A 27,175-nucleotide genomic window follows, 5' to 3' on the forward strand; every position below is an offset into this window, starting at 1 on the left:
AATCAACTTTCCGTGGACGGCTGCGCCATCTGCGAGAAAGTAACAATCGTAATCACTCGGCGCAAAATATTTCCACGGTAAGATATATTTTGGTGGCGTCCACTGGGATACATATAAATAAAAAGAAATTCCCTTGACAAAATCAAAAATTACATAACACAATTAACATAATTACCAACAGAAATTTGTTAAAATTTCCGCAACAAAAATATTTCGTTGTTCGCTTGCCTTTTTTACTTTTACTCAGATGGGATATGTATATTACCAGCGTAACAGCATCCTGTTGACCTGTTCATTCTACAAAGGCACATGTAATTGGCACCGACACATCTGAGCTCGTAGCCAACACAAACTTTTTGCCGTCATTCGTAGAGTAGGCTTACAATGTGTGGTCTCCTAAATACGCTACTAAACAGCTACGGAAGTTTGCCCGTGAAGGGCACAAGCGTAGTGACGCGCCAGCAACGCTTTAGCCTCCTTCGGCAATTCGCACGTCTGAATTTTGCGCTCTAACTCCTGCTTCAACACAGCCGGATCGAAGCATTGAAATACAGCTCTTGAATAGCCACGAGGTAAAAACAACAGGCAAACACTCTCAGGGAACATAATTACAACAATGAAACCTTCAAAACTCTATTTGTGGCTGTGGAAATATTCTCTTCCGAGACAGGTACACGCTCAGTAGGTCCGGTGCGATGCAGAACAATAATTAAACCTGGTTGTACGCTGCGCCCCGCCCACAAACTGACCTAGAGGAGACCAAACCACCTTATTTATAAAAGAAATGCGTAGTAGTGATCCAAGAAAAGATTTTAGAGTTAGAACAAATCAAAGATGTTGAAGAACGGTTGCACTACTTGCGCTAGAACGCAGGCCGTTCGGATCAAAACCTGTTCGATTGATTGATTGATTGATTGATTGATTGATTGATTGATTGATTGATTGATTGATTGATTGATTGATTGATTGATTGATTGATTGATTGATTGATTGATTGATTGATTGATTGATTGTAGGGTTTAACGCACCGACAGCGCAGGCGATGAGGCACGCCGTATTGGAGGGCTCCGGATTATTTTACCACCTGGGGATCTTTAACATGCGGCGAAATCTTGTACACACGGGCGTTTTTGGTTTTCGCTTCGCTCAGAAAAGCGGCCGCCGCGGCCGGGAATTGAACCCGCGACCCAGTGCTCCAGGTCAAATCCTGCGGTTGTATCAATTGTATGGTGAAGCCGAACAGGAGGGCACTTTTAGCAGTTCCTCAAAACAATGAAAGGAGTGTTGCAAGCTCAGCAACAAATGATTTTCGGTGCGCACAGCAAGCGGCGGGCCTCAGCACAGAAGGAAAGAAACTCGCTGTTCTCCGAGAGTCGGCGGATGGAATCCTTTGCACCTTCCATTACTACAACACTTCATGAAATTCGCCTCAGAAATCAAGACTATGCTACGGAAACTGTCGCAGTTGCATTTCTTCAACCATAAACCGCTCCGTTTCCACCTTCTAGGAGCATATTTTAAGTTTAAATAAATCGTGCAGGTGTCATTGCAAACACAAAATATTACTCGCGCACAATGCCAGTCACTGCATTGCCGATTTCGATGCGTCGTTTAGCACAATAAAATGACCCGATCCCACTCAGCTTTTTTTTACAGGTACCCTAAGCGTCTTCATCCCTCCCAAACGACAATAAAAATTTCTAAATTATACACATCGAGCACGTGTAGTCTCCGCGCAACGCCGAGTACATTTATGGTCCATTTACCCCAGGCGACAAAAATGCGTGGTTGAACGCGGTTAAACCAAGTTTTTCGAGCAATAGCTCGGTTTTGCTTGCTTTGGGGAAGGACGAGACCATCGGTTTAACTGTAATAGGTTTAACTGTTTAACTGTATTGCATGTAAGGAGGCGATTATTTTTTCAAAGAGTGCCGCTTTTATTGCACCTACTGCCGCATCAACAAATGCAAAAAAGAGAGCACACATATGTTATTTGGAGCCATTGGCGCTCTCGGTGCAATCCAGCTGTCAACTTCCATTTAGCCAACGCTCCTTGCGGTGGCGACACGAGAGACTGACCTTGAGCCGCTGGTTGTTTTCACTCCGCAACAGCCAGAGGGCCTGGCAACGTTCAAATTTGACCTTGGCTGACCTTGAAGGTCAAATTTCCGGCGGAACAAGACGTTTTCTTCATTTGTGCAGCTATCCTCTGAGATACGGAGCGTATCATTTGTGTCGACGCTCGGTGTTTCACGTGCGCAGGTTTGCCTCGTTGATGAGTTTGGGCGCAGTGTTCGGCTGCCTAGCCGGTGCACCGCTCACGCAGCTTTGTGGCCGCCGTTGGAGCTTCGTGGGCGCAAGTCTCTTTCTAATCGCATCGTGGCTCACCGTTGTGAGGGTTCAACAGACCTTCTTCTTGTACACTGCGCGCTTCGTCACCGGATTCTTCACCGGGCTCATCTCGCTCATCGTACCCGCCCACATCGCCGAAATGGCAGTTGCCACAAAGCGTGGAAGCCACGTGAGTGTTGACACTGGGCTTCCCTGGTTTGCCATTATTTCTGAGTAGACCGAAGAATGCCCTTGCAACGGAGGACCCGTTAGAATTGACCGGAAAATCGAGCACCTGATCAGTTCGGGTGACTTGTGGAAATTCTAGGGTAGATACTCAGAAAGACCACCTGCTTTAGTCCGAGGGGAGTTTCTACCACTGAGCAGTACCAGGATAGCTGATAATCGGCCCAGCAGTATGTTACGTAGGGATTACCTGCCTAGGCCTGGTATCAACGGGTGCGTCTTCCCGAACTCGTAACGCACTTGGTTCGGTAATGCGGACCCTGTTGAAGAATTTTGGCACACCTCGGACTATTTCTGAATAGTCGTGTTGTGGATCAGCTTTCTTTTGAATACTTACTGCCACTATTTTCCTCGGAGATGAGTTTATAAAGATCTTGTCTCTTATACCATAAGCTCAATGCGTCGATAAGCTTTGGCAGCGTCTATTAGCACGTAATCCCACGACTTAATCTCGGTGCCGATGGTTCAGTTTATTGAAATTATAGCAGCTTGCCCAGTTTAGTCTCTTTTGCACTTTTTAAAGAAATAATATTTCCTGCGTGGGGAGAAGTGTTCGAAGAGGGAAATATGAAGTAGGCCATCAATGGAAAGCCATCCAGAATACATTATTTATCGTTTACCTTCCAGTGCTTGGAAAAAAGCTCAAATGGTCCCTCAATGCGGGCATGAAGCGGTGTTAGCAGTCTAAGGCCTTCCCTTTAGATTGGAATCCAACATGGGTATTGCATGTCAACCACAACACCGTAGATAGGATATTTGGTGTGCTTCACAATAATCGATACCTGCGTACTTACTGGACACTCCCTGCCCTTATATCTCTTATGCGCACTGAAAGCATCTCTTGGCAATAGTAAAATAGTATAGTTCTCTTGCACGCTGGAATTAACCAAAAAAAGAATCGCTGCCTCAAAGCAATAAAAAATCCAATAAATTTTTATTTTAGTACCACTCCACCAATACAAAAACGGCTCTTGTGATGGCGCTATCATAATTAGATCATTCTGGGCATGCTACTGGCAGTCGTCATAACCTTGGACGTGCCACGGAACGTGCACGAACAGAATGCAAAGCAAAGCCTCCCTGTGACGGAGGATGACCAACGGAGTGGCTGACGTTGCGACAATGAAACTTGTTGTGAAGACCGTATTGCATCACAAATCATCACTTAGCGACGAAGGCCACAGTAGTCTTGTTGTCGCTATGATACACACTGATCGTCCCATTTACTCGCAGCTGTACACATATTTTTGGCAATGTCAAATCGATGCAGGAACGCCGCTCAGTGGTAGGTTTGGGGGGTCGGTGTGGCATCGCAGGTCAAGTTTCCCCAACACGAAACGCGGGACACCCTCCCTTTTCGGTTATTACACATCCACATTGAAATCACAGCCTACCACAACTGGGGCAATATCATCGCCACTATCCATCGACGGAAGACAGTTTGAGGATTCCAAAGCTATTCTTGTGCGTTCTGGATGCGGAAGCCATAATGTGCCATAATGTCCATATAAACGCCTGCGCTACTGTACTTACGCAGTGCGTTCTCAAGGGTGTTCGTCGTTTCGTCCCTTGGGACGATTTGCTTTCTTATCCGCTCCAACCTTGTGCTTTCGAATGGCTTTGATCACTGTCCTACGTGTTTCGCCGCTGCTCGTTTCTCGTCATGTATACGGGATATTCCGGAGTGATGCACAGAAGAGCCTTATGAGGCGCCTAATCAGAGCGCGCGCCGGAAGAGGTTACTGAGAAATGGTGACGAAGCGCGCGTCGGGAAAGGGAAACTGCAGCGCCAGACAAGAGGTTCGACAAAGGGCGATGGACTGCAGAACCTTCTTGACGTGTCTTGTGTACGTCGCCGTGTGGGCTCAGAGCTTCATACTCTAAGCGCATTAGAATAATCTGAACACATAGAGCGGATTTTTAATAGTAAACTGCCAAAGCAAATTTCGGGCGCTTAATAGAAATTCGTTCTACATTCATCAGCACGCGCAATGTTGTTCGCTTTCAACACAAAGCAGGTCTTGACTAATCTTGCTTGTTATTTCTAGCGCTTAAGCACCTTACTCAGCAGTATTCCTGTAATGAAATCTCTTTTTGTTGTTATTTATATCGCTCTATAACAGAGTGCGAAATTAGGGTGACCATCAAGGCACTCCGTACACTGTTTCGCACCACACAGACTTGCTTCATTTCTCTGCTGTTTTATCGGTGCACTATCGTCTTTTCCCAGTATCACCAGGGCGCCTGCAGCGCCTCTTCCCCGACGGCGCTGCTGATCGCGGAGGCTGCACACGTACATCCAACCACGTGTCACATCTTTTCATCAGCCATTATGAACATCTTCATCTTTTAATCTACGGGCCCGCTACACCCCTATGTACAGTGCTGTTGCGGAGCAATTATTTACAAGTAAAAAAACGTGGAATAATCTATTCACCAATCATTTTCAAACCTGCCGTGGTGGGTCAGTGGCCAAAGCGTTGTGCTGCTGAGCATGAGGTCGCGGGTTCGATTCCCTGCCGCGGCGGCTGCTTTTCTGATGGAGGCGAAAAGCAAAAACGCCGGTGTGTACAAGTTTTCGGCGCCCGTTAAAGGATCCATGAAGAGAAAACACAAGTTTGGTTCATTCGAAAGATTGCCTCGTTAGAACCATAACGACACCACTTATAACGCAAACTTCGCTCAAATAAGCTACATAATTAGGAAAAAAGGAAATGACCATGCGACCCACCAGCTCATTTCCCGCAACAGAACCTGTGATGTCACTTGGGAATGCTCTGCGATTGGCGGAGGCCGGCAAAAGCAAACGCATGTTAGGCAGGGCTTACAGTTTGCATAGCGAGCAAAATGCCCGTGAAACATACTGCACATTCTTTTTATGACAAAGAACGGTGGAGTAAACGGTTGAAGGTCCGAACGAACTCGCAAGCGTGTGCGCCAATGCGTACGAAACTAGGCGCCGGCCGAGCTCGACATCTCGCCGTCGCGCAGACGAATTTTCGGGTTCGAGGCTCTTCGGGGCCAACGAACCGTTCCAGCACGCACAGCCGCGACCTTGCTTCGTATCGTAATCCCTTCACAGGAGGTTGGCCGTCATATCGCTAACCAGCAAAGGTAAAAATAGAAACGAGGGGAGTAAGGAACAGCAAGAAGCGACGAGATAGTGCCAGTCGTCACGTAAGTTTCGAATGGTGTTGGCTTGCTGCATAGACATAATATACTGACTCGCTTGCTGCTGTCGTTACGAGCTCGTTTCCAGTTTACAACCACTGAAAACTTCAGTTTGTTCGAGTACTTTACAATGAAATTTCGTTGCTGCGTTTTGAAATGCCCATGTAGTACGGGCAAATCGTCAAGGGAGTGCGACATCCCCGCCGGTGAGGAGATCTCCTTTCATGTGCTGCCCAACGACGAACCTAGGCGAAGCAAGTGGCTACGTTTTGTGAACTTTGCAAACGGAGGAGAAAGAGAGTTAAAGGAAGTACGAGTGTGCTCGCTTCATTTCGGAGGAAGTGATTACGGCAGGGACCCTTACGTTAGCTCACTCCTGGGACATGCTGGCGCTCGTCGCCGACTTCGTCAAATCGCTCTGACCTTGGGGAAACAAATGCCGTAAACACCGCGCATTGACGCTCGTATCTTTCTGGTCGAAGCAGAGAGCTCGCGCGAACGGCTTTCCATACACGACACCGGCCAACTGGCATAAGTGATACTGCTACTGAAATTGAACTATTATTAACCGTAATCAAAATACGGCACATACGTACCAGTCTATATTCGTCCGTCGCGACGGGGCTGACGAGGCAGCGGTGCCGACGGCTGGGCGGTCGTCTGTTGTGGCTATCGCGCAATGGTCGCTTTCCCGTCCACCGCGTATCCCACAACTCTTGCCGCTCGTGCACTTGGAAGCATTGAGCGGTTTAGCGGTGTAAGGTTGTTAAATGCAAGCCCGAGCTCCTCGGCGAGAGTTTTGTTCTCCGGATCAGGCGATTCCATGACTAGGGCTGCGGGTGCACTAGGTTTTACTAGTATTTTTAAAATGGCCGCCGTCTCGATCGACTCCCGCGTGTAGGTGCTATATGGAGTCGACATACTAAGTATCTGTTTCATGGACCGGCGCTATGACGCCATTGTAAACGTCACGGAATGTTCAATTTTAGCGGGAGATTTAAAATTTTGGCTTAAATTGCCTTATTTCTCAGTGAATAAAGCATCATTTGCTTCCGGGAAAGCGCTTGGGGTACTATGAAACACCTAATCTTTCTAATAAAACAAACTTTTGTTTTCTCTTCATGGCTCCTTTAAAGATCTTCAGGTGGTCAAAATTAATCCGGAGCCCTCCACTACGGCGCGCCTCATCGCCTGCGTTGCGTCGGCGCGTTAAACCCCACAATCAATCAAAATCAAATCAATCAAATCAACGATCATTTGCAAGGCAGATTCAGGCAGACAGCTAGATCGTTCTGCTCGGGCACACGCTAGTCCACCAGGACGTCTTATTGTTCCTCAATGCCTAGCTAGGCTGCCCACACAACCATGGCACATACCCACTTTGGGGGGATTGCACCCTTTGCATGTCGAGTGTCTGGACAGCACACGGTTATTTCATTTCTCTGATAACCGCCAAGCGGCAAAATTTTAGGATATATCACACTCATCTCATACATATTTTATGATCAAACCTGACTATTGTAGGACCACGTAAGATATTTTTGGCACCCTTTGGTCATAGATAGCCATGCTCCAATAAACATAAACATACATACGTATTTACATACACCCAATGCTTAGGAGCGGTGCATGCTGACATCAGCCTTCTCCTAGGGTCTCTGCTATGCATTCGTTCGCCCCCTAGGCTCTCGCACTATGCTATCATTTCTCCCGCGTTCCTTTGTCCTTGTTCCGGAGTACGCGCACAAGCCTTTAAGGCTTTAAAGGCTTCATACCCGCGCGAAAATTCCTAGCGGTAATGCACCATGGGCTAGCGCACTTAGAGTTTCTGAGTCGTTTCACTAATCTGTATGTGAGTGGCAGTAGTCGAGCCACGGGAGCTCTGCCTCGTTTTTCTAGGTTGTCTTTTTGTTTCTATTACTTTAGCTCCATCTTTGAACACTGTACATTGATCTTCTTTTCCTTTACAAGGCTGTCTAGCACAACGACCGCTACTCCGAAGCACTGACATCAGTCGAAGTACTTTGCCCGTGTATGTGCTGAAACTATTGCTGGACGATAAACGCGATAGAGGCGTTTCCCTGAATAAACGCGAGGAGTCAAGGCGACGTAAGCTTCGACCCGGCAATATGCTCCAACCTCCTCTCCGTACTGTCGTTATCTGTGCATCCTATGCCGCTACCGCGCTCTCCCTTGCCAAGTACAGCAGCCGCTCTGCCTAGCGTGGTCACTAATCTAGTCGTCTTCGGTGTCTCCGAAGTAGTCGCAGACCTCGGCCAAGGGGCAACGGCACAGTGAAGCACGGTAGCAGGCCACGCGTTTTGAACACTCCTGCCATCAGCGTTGCACACTGCCGTACTTTGGTGTTGCCTAACAAAGGTCTTTATTCGATACACTGCTATTTTGTGGCGCTCACCTTGACAGCCAGTGCTCATTCCAATCGAAAGAGCGACACCTAGAACCTCGGGGTAACTGTTTGAACATTATTCAAGGAAGAGAAAATGTAATTATGTGTACCGATGGTGGAATTTTGTTCAAAGACGCCATGAAATGCTAGATCATAATTTACCCCTTTCGGCCCGGGTGGTGTGAATTGACGCCACCACATAAAAGTCCCTCTAGCGCATAAAGAACAAAACCAAAGCTGGTAGTTCTCTGCGGAATTGTCCTTCAAGGATGACTATTGCGATAGACATCACCATCGTTGCGTTTTATCAGAGCTGAAATCTGCATAGAAGGAAAAGCTCGAGTTACTACGTAATTACGATGTTGAGGCTCAGGGAACAAGCGTTCTTGTTTTATTTCCAAGCTTCATTATAGTTCTCATTTTCCTTTTGTAGGCTCATGCCGTCAAAAAATGTAGGAAAACATGAAATTTTTTTCTTTGAAAATACACTTTTATTTCTTTATTTCCCAGTAGTCCTAATTATTGACTCATTGATAAATCACTTAGTACTTGCTCTGCCTGCTCAGTGTTGCGTTTGTGGGCTTGTGGGAGCCCTAAAACTTAGTACAATACACATAGAAGATTTCTCTGCTTAAAAAAAACCCGTCATAAAGAGGTAAAGCTCATAAAAACGCATTTATGGCCACCTTTTGCTTACTTTAAGAGGCTGCGCAGTTTACTGTCCCTTTTATGTTCTTTCAGTGGGTGAGTTCGACAGTTCTGCCTTTCACTGGTCTTAGATTTTAGGGACTGGTGGTGTTATAGAAAAACATTGAGCTTATTGCCCCACCTCCCTTTTTTTAATGCAATGCCGGGGGCACGCTGGAGGGAAAACTCCATTGGCCGGGGCTGAAAATATATCACGCTACAGGTGTACGAAATAATCCTTCCCTCGCCACTGTTTACCGTCGTAGTTCTGAGCGCACGTAATTAAGAATTTACGCAGCCTAACCTCAGACAGTAGCTCCAACACTGCCAGAAAGACGGTTTTCTGTACACCGAAACTGCGGCACACATACGGACCTCGTGCGAATTATGGTCCCTAGAAATATGTGCTAGTCTGCCGTCCGCCGGCCGCGAAGGGGGCTCCTCCGTGATGCATGCAGCGGCGGCGCTGCAGTCAATCGGAGCACGGTGGCCGGCCGGCGCGATGGGCAGCGGCGGACGGCGCTCTGCCGTGCCGCTGCTGCCTTCGTGTACTCTGCCCTGTTTCTGGGCGGGTTCAGCCCAATTTAACTGCCCCTTTTCGAACCCTATCCGCTTCTGTCGACAAACCAGATTAGCCAAATAAGTTGGTTCTTACCAGTACGAAGAGTTTTAACCGAAGCGTGAAGTGACAGGAGTACGTTTTCGCGTATTATGAAGGATCGAGTTTCCTAAAAACCGCGGAATCGTGTCGCTACGCAATTTCGATTTCGACACATATTCGGGAGCTTCGGGAACACTGCCGGCACGGCATCGTTTTCCAGTTTGGAAACATCATGCGGGACTTCAGCTACATTACCAACCAAACAACCGTTCTTTATGAATATCCCCGCCGTTGTTAACTGATGGATTAGTCAGCGCCTGAAAATGTGTGTGTGGTGTGTCAGCACTCCGCTTTTTTTGTATGGCTCTTTGGAACCGTCTTTCTTTGCAAGTTTCCCAAGATGTTGTCCCCTGTACGTGTATGTAAATAAAGCAGCTCGAATCGGTGCCTTCTGACCTTTCGCATCGTTGATCTGGAGGCTCTTAAGCGCGCGTCTTCGCGGCCCCCTCAGTTACGTCCAGTCAACTGGGAATGTTAAATGTAATTTCCGTTAAATGTAAATTCCGAATAAAAAAAACAAGACGTGTGCACATGCATACGAAGTTTAATCACCTTCAGTCATCAGATACAGTGATTTCTCCATAACTCGAACTCGGATATCTCGAAATACCGGTTAAGTCGAAACCTTTTTTTGCCGTGCATATACCTGCCATAGGCGACATTTTCAACCCTTTGTCTTCAAACGTCCATTCGGGGATCACGAATATCTCGAAATGTTGACAAAGAGGACGCAATGCAACATCCGCTGCAGGCAGCTGATAAGCTATCGGTTAAAGCTTAGCTCCCATTACCCGCCGAACAACGTCGCGAACGGCCAATTTGCGCGGAGTACGCACTGTGCGCGGCCGATTTCCCGTTAGCGGAGTGCTGTCCGACGCCTACATTGTTGATATAGCTGGGGAAGACGCTTCTGATCATGTGGACGACGACGGGTCTCAAGAAGTGCCAAAAACGGCAGGAACAAGAAAAACATCAGCTTTGCCTGCTTCACAGCAAGATAAAATATAGCGTTGGCGACCAACAGTTGATGCGGCATTGAGAAGCTCGAAAACACTTTTTTGGGACCAGATGCGGAGGCGAAACAGGCGTGCATCACGCAGTTCTTTTTCCGCAATACCTGAACAATTTTTTTTTCTGCAAATTATTTTGCCTGTATTCCGGAAGCGTCCCTGTGCATTGGAGCGTTTGTTACCAGCACTAGCTCATATTCCAGTGATCTGGCCATACATTTTTTGCATTTCGCTTAACCCAACACTCCGCTTACTTCTAAATTTTCAAAAATTTGGGTACTATCAAACCTCTTTTGCGTGCCTGTAATTTTCGTGAATACCACGATTTGAAACATTCGCCAGCATTGGTTACGTGAAACTGATTTTTAATAACACCCGGCTGCAAATCAGTAACTTCGCTTGCATTTCTCATTGCACAGGTTCTTTTTGGTCCCCCACACACTCGGAGGGAATTCCGAGACGCACGCGGGGAAAGCAAAATGGGAGAATATTTGTGTTATGGCCAATCATTATAATCGCGGCTGTTTGAAACCAAGGAGTAAAAATATTGAGGTTTATTTATACTGTCATGACCATATATACGTTGCTTTATCCCCTCTCCCCCCGAACTCTGCCCAAAGTATATAGGAACAAGTTTTTGCTGGCGAAACATTTTACTCAAGCTTTCGCTTTTCTTTTTGTCAGTCTACCAGCCGGCTGCGTGCTTGTCACCGTCAATGACGTTCGGGAATGACCCGGTAGTTTCAATGTGGAACAAACGCAGCTTCTGGTGCCGCAGGGAGCTCTTTTTGAACGGGATTCACTGTCTGAACATTGATGGTTGAACGCGAAGCTTTCTTGTGAGCGATTCCTTGTCGTCTGAGTTTTGAATTTGACTAATTGAGCTTTCACTTTGACTCGCACGCATTTTGGACTTATGATCGCGTCGGATTTGACATCGACCCTTTGCCATTTGATTTCACGCGAAGAAAGCTTCGTGTTCAACCATCGTTGCGGAGTGGAGGAGTGGATAATTTTTCTGGCTGCACTCCTCTCCAAATCCAACTGCTTTGACCATGTTGGAAATGCGCATTGAGATAGACGTCGGCTTCAAAACGCGATGGAGCCAGCTTCAATTCTGACCACGGGAAGCGTTATTTTTTTCCCTCTCACTTTACTCCCAAACATCACCGTCGTCAGAGACAGTTGGCCCTTCCTGCAGTGCTTTTTCGAGGCGAGATAGGCCATCAGTGAGACATAGAAAGCTTCACTTTAATAATGGTTCAAGTGGTGGTAGTGAGACGGCTACTCTGGTTGCTGCGGTTTCATCCTTCGGTCTCACTCGCGAAATTCAGCTGCCGCAAAGAGGCTCCAATTCTCCAAAAACTTGGGGCGTGAAACTAAAAGGTCTTATAGTACTATCGTACTTTCAATTGTGAGCTGATGTACCTCGTACCATTCGATTTCACCGCTCTAAGTGGCCGACAAACCCCGATGCGCGCTCGCGCTCCGCGGCAGTAGCGCGCGGCACAGGCCGGCCGCTCTCGCTCCGGCCGCTCGGGCTCGGGCGCTCCGATTGCTCGCAGCGCCCTCTGCGCAGCGCTGTGCATGCATCAGCGGCGCGGACACGCCTTCCCATAGAGTAAGCGCGCGGACGGCAGACTAGCACAATTTCTAGGGACCATATGCGAATTCAGCTGCCGTGACCACACTAGCACCACCTGACGGCTACCGCGTAAAACCAAGCCAGGTTGTATTTTTCTAGGTCAGCGACAGATGCCGCTAGCTAGACAGGTCCCAAGCGGTGAAGTGGAAGCGACTGAGGACCAGTCAGCGGACCAAGCGGCACGGGAAGTCGTGAGGGCGTTTGCCGAGCGGGCGTAGCGCCATCTACCGCGCCTCCGCGCAACACTGGGTAGGCCGAGCCGCACTGGCCGCACCGTCCTGGCCGGCCGCCTGCTTTCGGCACTGTGCGCGCGCCCTTGCAAAGACCTCTATCAAGTGGTTAGGTGCGCTTAAGTGGCTCAAGTTTGCGGAATACGCTGCAACGGCGACAGGATGGAGTGTTATCGACCGTGAGGCTTTAAAAAGAAACAAAGCCCAGAAGGAAAGCTACGGCCTTCGCTGCCCTGAATAGTCCGAATTGGGAAGGCTGGTCACAGCCTCACAGGCGGCACAATTCCGTGAATTTTTTAGAAAATACATGGCCAAGACTAACAAGCAGATTACATGCTGCTGTCAAAGTAAAGTATATCGGTTTGCCAGCTGTTAATACTCGTGAGCTTACAATAAATTTCCCCTCTTAGCGAATACCGCGCACATTGGCAGTGTTTACGCGAAGGTTGGTTTTTCTGCTTTGTGCATGTGTCTTCCGCGGCGTTTATAATGAAAATTCATGCGGCACGTAACACTCAGCTTTCGTTTTAACGGGGCTCACAACAGCAACTTAAGAGAACAATAAAAAATAAACGGAGTTTATGATGATTCTAATATTTGGAGGCCCTGCTTACCCCGTAAAAAGGAAGAGGTAGTCTTGCAGCGAAACCCGTGTACATTGTGAATGTATTCACGGAAAAGGAGACGGAAGGCACCGAGGTTGTAGGCTTTCGCTCCTGAGGCGATAATTGACTTCGTGCACAGAGCAAGGATACGTGCTCGCTCCGTGTTCTCGGGGTGGGACGAACTGGCACCAGTGGAAACGAACTGTCAGGGGCGAGGAGCAAGACGCATTCTGGGAATGTTTGGCAATAATTCAAGCCGTGAAATTTAAAATCGTCATCAGGTTCATTTCCCGGCCGCAGCGGCCGCTTTTCTGATAGAGGCGAAAAGCGAAAACGCCCGCGTGTTCGAGATTCTGGCCACGTGAAAAATGCCCAGGTGGTCAAAATTAATCCCGATCCCTCCACTACGGCGCGCCTCATCGCCTCTCTGGTGTCGGCGAGTTGAACCGCACAATCAATCGAAAATCTCCGCCATTTGGTGCGCAGTTCTCTATGATTCCCACCCGCATGATCCACACTGGAGCCCGCGTATTTAAGGTAATTATACTTGCTTTGAACTCAATGCTACTAGCACGTAGCGCAGCGTACACACCGAACTACACCCAAACAATCGATTCTGTGAGACGGGCACCGTACTCGCGAAACCACGGCGGTCCGATTTCAAGTATGCGAACAAAACGGCTTCTTCCCAATGCTTTGAACAGCTAATTAATTTGTGCTTTCTAGTGGAAACACAAAGTCACTGAAAAAAACAATGTGGAAACGTGAAAACGTGCGCACAAAAGGCTCCACCTGCGTTCTGGCTATGCATTGCAAAGTCAATGTCGATGTATAGTACTTCTTTTCGCAAAAATCAAGCATCCACGAATTTTTCTTATAAAAGAACACTGTAAATATCCCTTGTGTAATAATTTTGTCTTATATTTGCGTAATCTCTTGTTCTTGTTCAACAATGCTGAAAACCGGACTTATACGTTTACATTTGGCTGTGAGTATATAAGACTATTGCGCAGAAATCGTTTCACTTTGGCCGGGTCACTGAATTGAGTCACAGACACACAAAGAGACACAAACGGACAGACCAAAATTTCTGGGTTTAACTAGCCCAAGAAAGACTATCGTCTTTAAAAAACGGGCACTTATGACCTGTTTCCGGCTTTCGAGATTGCTTCTGCCGCAGTCTAATGCAAAATTATGGCATCCGACATCAAAGTTTGTTACCCCGGCGGGCGTCAAGCCAATCCTCATCCAATCCGAAGTAGGACAGGGTGCTTACGATTCAAAATGGCTTCGTCCTGGAGTCGCAGCATGGCTCTGTCGCTGACAGTTTTGTCCGGAAAGTCGAACTTTGGCTTTATTATATCAGAAGTATCCGTTGTTCATATACAATACTCCTATTGGGCAACTGGCGATTCCTCCGTTAAATCTGTGATATATATTTATCAAGTCCGAATTTCCGCAGTCTGAAAAAACGGCTGCCTACTGTGCACACAGAACACTTCTTTCCGGTCTCGTAATAGCCGGGGCACGTTGAGTCTGACAGAGGGAGGAAACAAGGGTTTCGGCGAGAAGAATCTGTTCCCCGAATCACGTTTTAACACACCATTTATCATAACCCCCCTTCATTAGCTTGCATTACTAACCCTGACCATTTGCGGGAAGCATTGTGAATTAAAATTTGCTGAAAGTTTTTTTTTCCCAATACTTTCTAGTAAGGAGTGCTTTTTCCATTTTCGTTGTTTATTGTTTCTTTTTTCTTTTTTTTAGCGTATTGTATGTTTGTGTCAATCCGCCGTTACTGTGTTCTTTTACAGCGAATGATGTGCGCTTACCATTTTCTTTCCTCTTGCTCCGAGTGTGATTTTGTTTATGGCTGCGTTTATTGCATTTGCTTTGCCAGGTTTTTTTTAACATTATCGTATATTTTTGTGTGTACAATCCTTAAACACTTGTCGCGTGCTTTTGACATGTTTTTTTTTTTTTTTTTGCTTTTCTGTGAGCCCCTCCCCTCTACAATGCTTCTATGCCCTGAGGGCAAAATAAATAAATAAACAAACAAATAAATAAATAAACCAGTTTTTTTTTCAGGATTTTACAGCTGTCGTGGGCATGAATCGCCGCAAACAAGGGCGCGCGTGTCAGACACGCTCCGGCCAGCGGTAACTTGTTTTAGGAGGGCGGGCTTTTCCGCAACACACACAATAACTTCCCCGCACTGCACCAAGTTTGTAGCACCCGCGCACAGGGTAGCGGCGTGTTGAATCATAGAAGACTATCCATCTTCTTCTATCAATCTTTACCGGACTTGACTACATAGCGTCACAACAGCCTAACGCCCGCTACGGTGGTGAAGCAAAGGCTAGCTCTATAGGGAAGCAGAGACCCAATAGCCCTTTCCTGCCCAACAAAAAGTAACCTGCACTCACGCTACTCTGTCCCGCAGCGCTTGCTCTACTTACACTCAACATACGCGTTCCGCAAGATTTTAAAGACGATAGTCTTTCTTAAGCTACTCAAACCCAGAAATTTTGGTCTGTCTGTATGTCTGTCTGTCCGCCTGTCTGTCCGTCTGTCTGTCTGTCTGTGACTCGATTAATCCACCCGGCCAAACTAAAACAATGCCTCCGCAATAGTCATGTAGTCACAGCTAAATGTACCCGCCTAAGTCCGGTGTAATGTTCATGCTTGTCAACATTGTTGAAGAACAAGACATTACGCAAATATAAGACAACAAATGAATACAGATGTGATATTTGCAGTGTCCCTTTATAAAACATCATATATGCTTGACTTTGGCGAAACGAAATAATTTATCAACTGCAGAAAAAAAAATCACTTCGCCGCCGCCTGCTGTCGCCGGCGCCACTATAGCTTCTGGCGCCATTTTAAGAAATCAACCGGCAACAGTTACGAAAGGTTCCACTAGATAGGTTCCACGTTCTGCTTTCAACGCACGTGGAGTAGGGAAACGCGGTTCTATAAACGTTGAAGTAGGGCGCCTCGATTCACGTGCTTCTTCGCCATACGGTAGCGTTGGCATCGAGACACCCGGTTTGGAGCAGTGGAAAGCGGGAAATTTAAAATGATTTAAGCAAACATTTGGCGTCTTTACCTTGGGAGGAGCGCGACGCAAGAGGAAAAACATGAGAGGTGAGCGGAAAAGCGAAGGGAGGTATTTACTTGGCAAAAGTCGATGAAGACTATCGTCTTTTGACGACATTTGCAACGAAAGGAGCAGATACGCGGCCAATTTATTTTTCCTGTAACAACGCTGTTTATCTTGCCTTCATGCTGCTTCAGTAGCTTTATCGGAGTCCTCCGTGGGTGATGTCCTTCATAGTAGCATTTTATTTTAAAAGCATGTTGGATAATTGGTACGTCGCACGCGTAGGTGGGAATCGACGTAACGCGAATCTTCAATCGGGGCATAACCGGGTTAAAATCATCTCGCGTACGACATTTTTATTGTGATTACACTTTACGCAGCTATCGAGTTTTTAGAATGGTGAGCAGAGGTGAGTATGTCGAGAAATACGAGGCATACCAAAAGAAAATTAAACGTGTCAATCTCATCGTTGTGCTTTAAGCGCCAAGGGCGTGCTATGCACGCAAGAACTGGGGTCTTCCCGCGCTCTGCGGAGTTACTAAGCCAGTCGCTTCTCGGCCGACCCTTCGGACGCAGTATAGAGGGTCCAGCGTTATCTTTGGCATGTTAAAACTGGCCGTGCACCCGATAAGAATGCCAGTAGCAGCAGCAGCCGTGGCACCGCCCTCAGAAAGCCGGAATAATAAGTCCAAAAAAGCTTCCCATAAAAACATGTGGAGCCGATAAAACTCTGAAACACGATAATAAAGGTAAAGCCAAACATGCAACGGCTGCAGAATTCGCCGTGAGGCTAAAGCCGGTATCGTATTTGTATAACAGAAAACGCAACAGCAAGAGTCCGCAACATCCGTGAGTTTGAGGCAAATCACGCTACTCACTTTCCGCGACTTGTTTTCGTCAGATACACGAGTAATTTTGCGCAGTGCCCCAGCCTTGTCCGGACATGTCTGCATTAGAAATTACGTGGCTGTCGGCTAAGCAGGCATTCAGGGTTTACTGATGTCGATTGTCCTCTGTATTTTTTACCGCCCGTAATCTGGCTAGGCAAGTAAGGTGCCTAGCAGAGATGCGTTTTAGAGCGAAAGCTCTGCCAAGTTATATATTTCAAGGACCTTCATTGCGTCACAAGTAACCATCAGGTGCGGGCGTACAAGTTGTGCCGTTCCTTCATACCGCTTCACCCGCTGGGAGCCTCGCCGCGGCGTTACCGCGTGACTAGGCGAGGGTGGAATGGCTGCTTCGCCTACGCTCGACGTCTCCCAGCCGGCTGGGACGCCTGTGCGTCCGCTTCAACGCAAGCGAAGGGGTGGATCCTATCATCCAGTAGATGTAGATAGACAGCAGGCTACGAAATTTCAAGCAAAGGAAGACTTCCCCGAAACCCTGTGTACTATCGCACCCAATTTGACTCGCAACAGGCGAGCGGCCGCCGCAGCTGCTTTCCGGGAAGCGGTGACGCCTTGCAGCGAAGCACTCGAGAAGTAAAGGGAGGGAGAAGGGGTCCCCTCTTCCGATAGTCATCAGCAACCCCCGAGTGCTCTGTTGCCTTTCGCGCTCCGAATGCGGTGCGCATGAAGCTGCCCGATGTAGTTCAGCTTGGTGCAACCTGGCGACTACCCCGAGCCCCCCGGTCGCGGCGACGGCAGAACCCCCGCCGAAAGCGCAGCCGATGGATATAACGAGCGACGTCCCGGAACCCAGAGAGCCGGCCATAAAGAAGAGAACGGTGGAAAAGCGCGCCACCCAGGAGATTAGTAGCATCGAGGCCGGCATGGAAGAAAGAATGAGCGGCATCGAGGCGCGCATGGACGACAGCTTGAACAAGCTGGAAGCGAAAATGGAGCGGATGTTCGAGACGATAAAGGCGGCCATCGCAGAGAAGAGCAGGCTGGACCACGAGCGGTTCGTAAAAATAGAGGGGGCCGTCCAACACCTACAGAGCCACATGCAAGCAGTTATCCAATATCAGGACCCGCGCAGCGCACCGCAGGGAGGCATCACTAGAACGGAACAAGCATGGACCCAGAACCAACAGTGATCATCTGGCAGTGGAACTGCCGCGGCCTGGAAAGGAAGTGGGCGGTACTACTGCAGCACGTCGAGAACAGCAAGAAGAAACCGGACGTGATATTACTGCAGGAAACACTGGCGACGCATCGGCCGCTCCACGGCTACAGAGCGATCTGGTCCGACGAGAAAGACAGCAGGGGACTGTGCATCATGACCAAAAAGGAGCACACTATGCTGTAAATTCAACTAAAAAATGTCGCAGTCGACCACGTAATCGCCGAGGTGGTAATTGGCAAGAAGAGGAAAGAGAGCGTCTACGTCCTCAACGTGTATAGCAACTCGAGCAAGCGCAAACAACGCTTCAGGGCACTCCTGCACAGGGCGAGCTCGCAGGCAAACGGCTCCAAGCTGCTGGTCTGTGGCGACTTCAACGCCGCTGACCAGTCCTGGGGGTACGCCAAGAGCAACGCCAAGGGCAGGAACCTGGCGCAAGACGCGATCGACAACGGATACGTCCTCATCACGGACCCCGCCAACCCGACAAGAACGGGAAACTCGGTATCCAGGGATACTACTCCCGACATCACTTTCGTCAAGAACGTTGCAGCGGAAGACGTCGTGTGGAGAAACACGGGGACGGACTTGGGCAGTGACCACATGATCGTGGAAACTACGATTCGAATGAAGGGGGCTCAAGTGGCACAGACGCGAAAACACACGTGGATCGATTGGGAAGCGTTCAGGAAGCAGAGAAATGAAAGTGCGGAGGGAGATCAACAGATAGAAGACATCGGGGCCTGGATGGAAAGAATCACCGGTGATGTCAAGGCAGCCACGAGAGAGATCGAAACGGACGACCAGGTAGACGGCATGGACAGCAGACTGGCCCATCTTATCGAAGCTAAGAAGTCCATACAGGAGAGGTGGACGAAGCAAAGGCTAAATAGGAGGTTGCGAAAGAAGGTCGCTGAACTTAACCGCAAGATAGAGGAGCACTGCCGCACGCTCGGCAGCCAAAAATGGGACGAGATATGCAACGCGGCAGACGGACAACTGCACAACGGAAAGACCTGGAATCTGTTCCGGCATCTTCTGGACGCGACAAAGACCAAGTCTCACCAGAGGGACAGGCTGGCGAAGATCATACACGCGGAAATCAAGGAGAAGGGAACGGTGGCGGTGGAAAAGAAGCTTCTGGAGAAGTACATTCCCACCACGCAGAAGGTCTTTCACGGAGGCTATCTCGGAATACCCAACGAGAAGCTAGATAGAGACATTAACGTAGAAGAAGTGCGCACTGCCCTGCAAGAACTCAACAGCAGGTCGGCGCCGGGCCCGGACCGCGTACCGAACAGGGCGCTCAAGAACCTTGACGACGCATCTATCGAGGCACTGACTAAATTCTTCAACAAGTGCTGGAGAACGGGAGTCGTGCCGAAGGAGTGGAAGCACTCGAAGATGATCCTGATCCCCAAGCCAGGCAAGCCGCCGAGCACAGACAACCTCCGGCCCATTTCGCTCACGTCATGCGTGGGCAAAGTATTGGAGCATGTATTGATGGCGCGATGGCAGGACTACCTGGAGGACAACGACCTCTATCCCGACACCATGATTGGTTTCCGAAGACACCTGTGCACGCAGGATGCTATAATCCAGCTGAAGCACCTAATCGTTGACAGGGACTCCCGGGACTCGAGGGCCATAATGGGTCTCGATCTGCAGGGAGCTTTCGACAACGTCAACCACTCGGCGATTCTAAGTCAAGTATCGAAGCTGAACATGGGAGAGAGAACCCATGCGTACATCAGAAGCTTCCTGACGGGTCGGACGGCAGAGATCACCGCGGGTGACATTGCAACGAATGTCAAAGAGGTCGGGAGCCGAGGCACCCCGCAAGGGTCGGTGATCTCGCCGCTCCTATTCAATCTAGTTATGATCGAAGTCGCCAACAGACTCGCAGAGGTGGAGAACGTCGGTCACACTATATATGCTGACGATATCACCCTGTGGGTCGAGGGCGGCAGTGATGCTCGAGTGGAAGAGGCCCTGCAGCAAGCGGTGAGAGTAGTCGAGGACAGCCTGGAGGGCACAGGCCTGAAATGCTCACCGACCAAGTCCGAGCTGTTGTTGTATAGACCCAAGGAAGGCACGCGCGCCGAGAGAAGGGAACGAGAAGAAATCGCGGTCTACACCAAAGACGGCTCAGTGATCCCCAGGGTATCAGACATCCGCGTCCTGGGCATGCTCCTCAACGAACGCGGAAACAACGGAAGTACGGTGGCACGGGTCGTCGGCAAGGCGGCCAATGCCATCAGACTTATCAAGAGAGTGTCAAACAAAAAGAGGGGGCTACGCGAGGAGAACCTCACAAGACTCGTGCACTCTTTCGTAATGAGCCACATCACGTACGTGGCCGCCTTCCACAGGTGGAAGAATGGCGAGAAGAATAAGTTGGAAGGGACCATCCGAAAGGCATACAAGGCGGCCATCGGGGTACCCGAGTCTACAAGCACCGGGAGACTGCTCAGCCTAGGCATCCACAACACCCTAGATGAAGTGATTGAAGCTCAGAGAACGGCGCAGCTGGAGAGACTGGCAACAACTAAGACTGGAAGGAGAATCCTCGAACGGCTGGGGCTTCGATACCACGAACAACAGGGAGTCAAGATGCCGATCCCGGACGAGGTCAGGGGCATGATCCGGGTGGATGCGATCCCGCGTAACGTGCACCCCGACTACAACGAGGGCAGACGAAAAGCGAGGGCCAAGGCACTGGCGGAACTACACGCCGGAGACGCGGGTGCCCGCTACGTAGACGCAGCCGAGTACGAGAACGGAAGCGGTTTCACCGTAACCGTGGTCGACGCCGAAGGCAACGTCAGGGCGGCGGCCAGTACGAGAAGCGACAAACCAGAAGAAGCTGAGGAAGTGGCCGTAGCACTGGCCCTTAAAGACCTAGGATGCACCACTGTTCTCAGCGACTCAAGGCAAGCGGTCAGGAACTTCGCACGAGGAAGGGTCTCCCGAGCTGCGGAGAAAATCCTGAGAGGGGCGCCAACAATCGTGGAAAAGAAGAAAATCAAGTGGTTCCCGGCACACGCAGGAGAGGTGTCGGACGTCAGTGCGAACCACAACGAAACCGCACACGCCCGGGTGCGCGAACTAACAGGCCGCGCCGGGCCAAGCGGGGAACGCCCGTGGCACAGCACGAGAGACAGAATGACGGGATACAAGGAAATAACCCAGGCTTATCGACTCGCGAGACGAACGCTCCCACCGCCCTGCAAAGGGCTGAGCAGAGAACAAGCAGTCGTGTACAGGCAGCTCCAGACAAGAACGATCATGAGCCCGTCCCTAATGCACAAGATGTTCCCGGAGACGCACCCAGACGATACGTGCAGGGTGTGTCGTAAAGCCACCGCGACCCTCGAGCACATTGTCTGGGACTGTCTCAACTTCCCGGAAGAATCCACGACAGGAAGACTGCCACCCGCCTTTGAGGAGGCGAAGCGATCCGATGACCAAGACCTCCAAATCCAGGCCGTCCAGCGGGTCCTCGTAGCGTTGACCAGGCAGGAGCCCGAGCGACCCGATGACGGGAAGCGAGGCTCGGGCCTGGCGGCGACGGCGAGGGCGACTCCGGCCAAGTCTGAAGTCTTAGTGTAAGGCTTTAACCGCCGGCCCAATAAAAGTTTTTCCAATCCAATCCAAATGGCGACTCCAGAATTGTGACGCGTGATGGTTTCGTTGCTATTACCGCGAAATGAACGGTGGCTCGACTATTGTTATAGAACGTATTTTTTAAAAAGCTTTGTTGATGAAACTTAAAAATTAACACTGTCCTTTATGTTATCCTTGAGACGACTTGAAGGTGAAAGCCCGAGTGCCGCTGCACTAAAGACATACGCATGATTTACTTGGTTGCACGTTTTTTTCCGCATTCATGTCCACCGTAGACATATCTTTCTTGCTCTTGCACGAATATGTTACCAACAACCCTGATATCGAATTCCGCAAAAATTCGCTTTTCATTTACATTTCCCACCTTAATTAGTACGCTTAATTAGGCTCGTAAATTAGCGAATTAAATATTGGCCATCATTAGTAGGCCTAATTTGATTATTCATCCACCATATTACGGTTTGCCATCTCCTTTAAACCATCAAGTCATCTACTTTATTCGCTTTTAGTGATTCATCTTAATTTGCTGACTCATTCACTTCTATCGGGTAGTCATCCGTCTTCAGTAAATTTAACTCACTTTAATTCCCATTAATTTACCTAGTCAGGCACCTAATTCACCTTGTTTCACTTCGATTCCTCCTATTCTCTTTTATAACCTTTATTCACTTAGCCATCCCCTTTCATTCACTTTGATTCCTCTAAATTAACTTCGAAACGTCTTAATTCCCAATAATTTCTCTTTGTTTTCTAGTCCCTCCTAATCCGCTTTGATCGATCATAATTCACTTTCGCTCCTATTAATTTACTTTGATTCACATTAATTCGCTTTGATTGCTCTTAACTTTAGCAACTCTCAATTCATTTTGTCCTCCACTCATGCGCCGTCATGCTCTGGTCCGCTTTAACTGCCTTAAACTCGCTGGAGGTGTCCACAACGTTTATACAATGGGTATTGGCGACCGGTTTTCGCCTTTGGAAATACACAAGCCACAATTACCTATAGATGTTCATTACAAATTTAAACTCACCAAAATTAATTCAGAGTTAACACATTGAAACTGAAATAGTTTATTGACCTGCGCCACTGTAATTCCGTTACATGTCTGTTCGTTATGAGGCAGCAACAAAGCTAAAAATGCAATAACAATAACTTCTGTTTAGAAAAAAACCTTATGGAGACGAAGTTGATGGTGCCCCAGTATCAAGTCATGCCTCCTTGAGCAGCGATCACATGTTGGATTCTGGATGGAAGCGATGCACGAAGAGCCTCCACGTAGCCTGTGTTCTCCTTAATGACGTTAAAGGCGGCTTCAACCACGTGCCAGAGATCGCCCGCCGATGCTCTATGCAGTCCTTCCTTCGACAGTGCTACCTTTATCCTTCCCCATACAGGCTCGATAATGCTCACGTCGGCACCTTTAGGGATCCCTTCAAGTTGGCGCGCACCGCGGTCAGTTAACAATTTCTTGACACTTTCTGCGGTGTTCAGAGGTGCCAGGTCTTGCTGGAAGAGGTAATCGCCGTCAGGCAATGGGCCGTCTAGAGCATATGGGAGCATTACATATTCCGGGATTTCGGAATATTTCTCTGCAGTTAAGGAGCATTCAATTCGGTGTAGTGCGCCAAGTCCATCAATGGACATGACGGCCCAGACGTTCACGGTGGTCCTTCCGCTTGAGGCCACATCTTGTATGTCTTCCGGCTCGTAGCGAGTGTTCACAGGACGCCAGACGCGACGTTCCTGGTCCCATCTTGTGGTAAACGTCGATTCGTCCGAGAACACCACCTGCTTCCAGTCGTCAACGCTCCAGGTGCTGTGCTCAGAGGCAAACCTGAGACGTGCTGCTTTGTTGTCGTCGGATAGAAGAGGCTTTTGCACGGTGACACGGCTCCTCAGTCCGGCTTCTGCCAACCTTCTTTTCACAGTAGTCAGTGAAGCTGAAACACCTGCCAGTTGAGCATGCTGCTACGCAGTGCCAAACGGATTAGCATAAGCCGCGGCGACCAAAACTTCGTCTTCAATGGCCCTGGTAAAGCGAGGGCGATGATCATGAGGGACGTCACAAATTCGCCCTTCATTTCTATAAGCCTGAATAATGCCGTTCACTGCGTTCGTTGATCGTCCAATTAATTCAGCGATTTCTCGCTTGCCATAAGTCTTCAAGCATAATTCCGCAATGCGCACACGTTCACTGTGAGGCACTCTTGACATGGTGAGGCCTGCTGTGAAAAGAACAATGCAGTATAAAAGGGCATTTAAAGGGGCGTATAAAAACTGGCATCAGTGCTTTGCGCTCTCCTCTCGTTTTTCAGCGTGAAAGTGACCAATAGAAAGCAGTAGGCGATAACGGTTCCTTAGATAGCGTCATGCATATTTTCTTTTATTCTTAGCATGTTGTTTTTTGCGGCACTTAAAGGTTTTCACTGTGGTAACGCAAGCATAGCGGCGCAGTGGCCATAAGTGACGTAGCTGAAAGCATAATAGTGCATTGCGTGCCGTGAGGCATTGTCAGAATTAGAGGCAGAAGCAATAAAAAAATGCGGTCAGCCAGTGTTTCAGATATATCTTTATTTGTGTGGAAGATTGAACGTTACCGATATTTCGCGACGCCCTATGGCCAAACTGGAAGGCTTGCGCTACTGCGCATAAGAGCATTGCAGCCAATGATAAAACTTACCGCCGGCGATGCGATAAGCCACCATGAAAACTTCTGAGGTAACAATTTATACCAGCCGCAAAGGAAAGAAGCCAGCAATGGTGCGCACGGGGATGCCGATGGGTATCGGAAGAGCGGACCCCTTCTCCCTTTACTTCTCGAATCCTTCGCTGCAAGGCGCCACCGCCTCCCGCAGTGCAGCTGCGGCGGCCGCTCGCCTGTTGCGGTGCAAATTGGGCGCGATTGTACATACCCTGTTTTCCTTTTTAATAACTTGGTTGACTGATGTAACCCCAGACCCATTTTTAAAGCGAAGCTTTAAAAATCTTAGAAACCTCTACCCCCCCCCCCCCCCCCGTGTTCTGTCGCAACCATTGGTGTCAACAGAAAACTCCCGCGAACGAATAAAAGAAGTTTCTTGCACCGCAGGAATCGAACCTGGAACGAATATAGAAACGGGGTGAGAGCCCGTTGTCTTATAGTCTGATCTACGAGCCCACGTGGAGACGGGGTAAACAGACGGTGCACTCACCCAGCACATCGGCGGGTTTACCCCCGGAGTTCTCACTGAATGGCACGGGATAGCGTCAGGTAACCTCTCGCGCCGCTGTGCGCACCGCCCATGGCACGTGTAGCGGCCGTGTGTGAGGCCTGTGGATTCGCTAGGAGTAAAAAATTAACGGAAGCTCACACCAACGCATGGCATATCACTTCTCCGTCTGAGCCCCTGATCTTGTCGCCTCCGTCGGCGGTGGCAGAGACGGAGAAGTGAGATAGTCTAGCACCGGGTTCGAGCTTCCGTTAATTTTACAAAACAAGAGTTTCCAATCATGTGCTTCACCAATAAAACTCGACCAACCACCGCTCATGAATCATGCATTGATGGAACCTTAGCAAAGAATGTCTTTTTGAAGTAATAAAGGGTGTGGATAAGTGAATTTCACTTGTCACTGGTTTCACTCTGTGCAGTGCCACGTATGTGAATTCAAATTACGTGGCTTGGGTAATCGTTGTTGGTGTCGTTTACAGCTTTGATTTTCAACCACCTTCACAGGGTGGATTGGCTCGCATATTTTTACTTCATTTTATGGTTATCGCTTCGTCATTACCCCTGAGGATGTCACCTGCTTCTGCGCAGGTTGCGCTGCACCAGCTGATGATCACCCTTGGAATCCTGTATTCCTACGTGTTTGGGAGGTTTCTGGACTGGGGCTGGCTGGCGTGGTGCTGCAGTCTGCCTCCTCTTCTCATGCTCTTTCTCACCTCACTCATCGTCGAGTCGCCTCGTTGGCTCCTGCAGAAGAACAAGAAGAAACTCGCTGTCCTGTCGCTGATTCGCGTGCGTCCCCGCAAGGCACAGGTATTCTTTGGCGGCACAGCAGTGCCAGGAATCATTTTCACCAAATATCAAAGCATAGCCAAATTCTCACACAAACAATTTCGACCATATTTTTTTCAGATTTGTAGTATGATTGCTTTTGATTACTTCTGCTCCCTTAATTTGAGATTTGTTGTATACATATTTTGGCAATTATGTTTTAATGACCTCCAGGAAATGGTATTCTTATCTTGTCAGTTTTTTGTGTGCGTTTGTGAAGTATTGTGAATTTTCGAAAGTGTGTAAACATTTTCTGTTTTATTCTTGCAATGCTATTTTGCGATGTTCAAGTATAAACTTGTATTTTTGTGATTATGCTTGTCGCTGAGCCTTCTAGTGGTTTGTTGGGCTCCGTCAAGCTGCTTATGCAGCAGCGTTTACCCCGGAAACCGCCCAGTTTTATCTGGAAATAAAAAATAAAAATTGGTTTGGTTTGATTTCATTTTTATTTTCACCTTTTTTTATCGATGACTAATTCATCCTTTCGCGAGCCTATACGTAAGAATGTTTTTGCAGGTTTGTCACCCGTCATTTCCCTTGCCATGACTTACAATTGTCATGTGATTGCTACTTGTCACCTCTCATTTCTGAGGATGAAGGACGAGTTTTGTGTTTTCCGCCAGCTCCATAGCGGTTTGTTATTTTAAAAGTTATCTTGCCAACCACAGAAGCCGCATTCTTTCGATTGAGCGCTATACATTCGATGTCTGGTATTTTTCGTTGAGAGTAATATATCCGATATCGGAGGCTTTTGCAATGATTAAGGGTCGCAGGAGTCACAGACGGGTGGTGATATGCTCAAGGCCCATTCGAAGATTTTGTCACGCATCTTTCTGCTGTGTCTACACCAGGAAAGCAGGTTACTTACCAATTACAATCTCTGCAGCGTTACCTTGCTCCTTGTTATGTTTTCAGGGTAGCGGTGTAGCGGGGTCGCGGGGTCGCGGGGTAGCCCTAGCGTACGCTAGCATTATAGCTCTGCCTCTTCTTTCTGTAAAGTGCACATTGAATCATGCCTCTTCATTTTGTACGTTTACAAGTATAGAGAGAGAGAGAGAGAGAGAGAGAAAGAAAGACGTGCTTCATTTGAGGCCTGTGCGAGAGCACTCTTGCTGTCTGCATCAGTGCTGGCCTGTGAGGGTGGTTGAGTCGTCAGGGAGGGCGGGTGGGATGGTAGGAGTGTCTGGGGTAGGTACCCAATACGCCTCTTGGACCCTCGTCGGCATAGACAAACGCGGCAAGAGAGGTCCATAACAAAGTGAGCGTGGTGATGTTTCGTGTTACTGGTAGCACCCAGTCGAAGTACGCCAAGCTTGCCTCGGAAAGGTGGCGCGACTTATGCTCGCG

The 27,175-nt window shown here is 48.7% G+C and overlaps 1 protein-coding gene across 1 annotated transcript in view; it reads left to right on the forward strand.

Moving 5' to 3' along the window:
• The first annotated feature begins 2,268 nt into the window (after positions 1 to 2,268).
• The window catches only part of LOC144145134 (trehalose transporter 1-like protein), a 43,675-nt gene continuing 18,768 nt past the window's right edge, over positions 2,269 to 27,175 (forward strand). The window contains exons 1-2 of the mRNA XM_077676642.1: positions 2,269 to 2,521; positions 25,589 to 25,810. Of these exons, the coding sequence (XP_077532768.1) occupies positions 2,276 to 2,521; positions 25,589 to 25,810 (468 nt within the window). The 5' untranslated portion in view covers positions 2,269 to 2,275. The remainder of the gene's footprint in view (positions 2,522 to 25,588; positions 25,811 to 27,175) is intronic.

Source organism: Haemaphysalis longicornis, unplaced genomic scaffold (genome assembly GCF_048455015.1).
Source record: "Haemaphysalis longicornis isolate Haplotype H1 unplaced genomic scaffold, Haemaphysalis longicornis Haplotype H1 scaffold_7, whole genome shotgun sequence".
Classification (NCBI taxonomy): Eukaryota; Metazoa; Arthropoda; class Arachnida; order Ixodida; family Ixodidae; genus Haemaphysalis; species Haemaphysalis longicornis.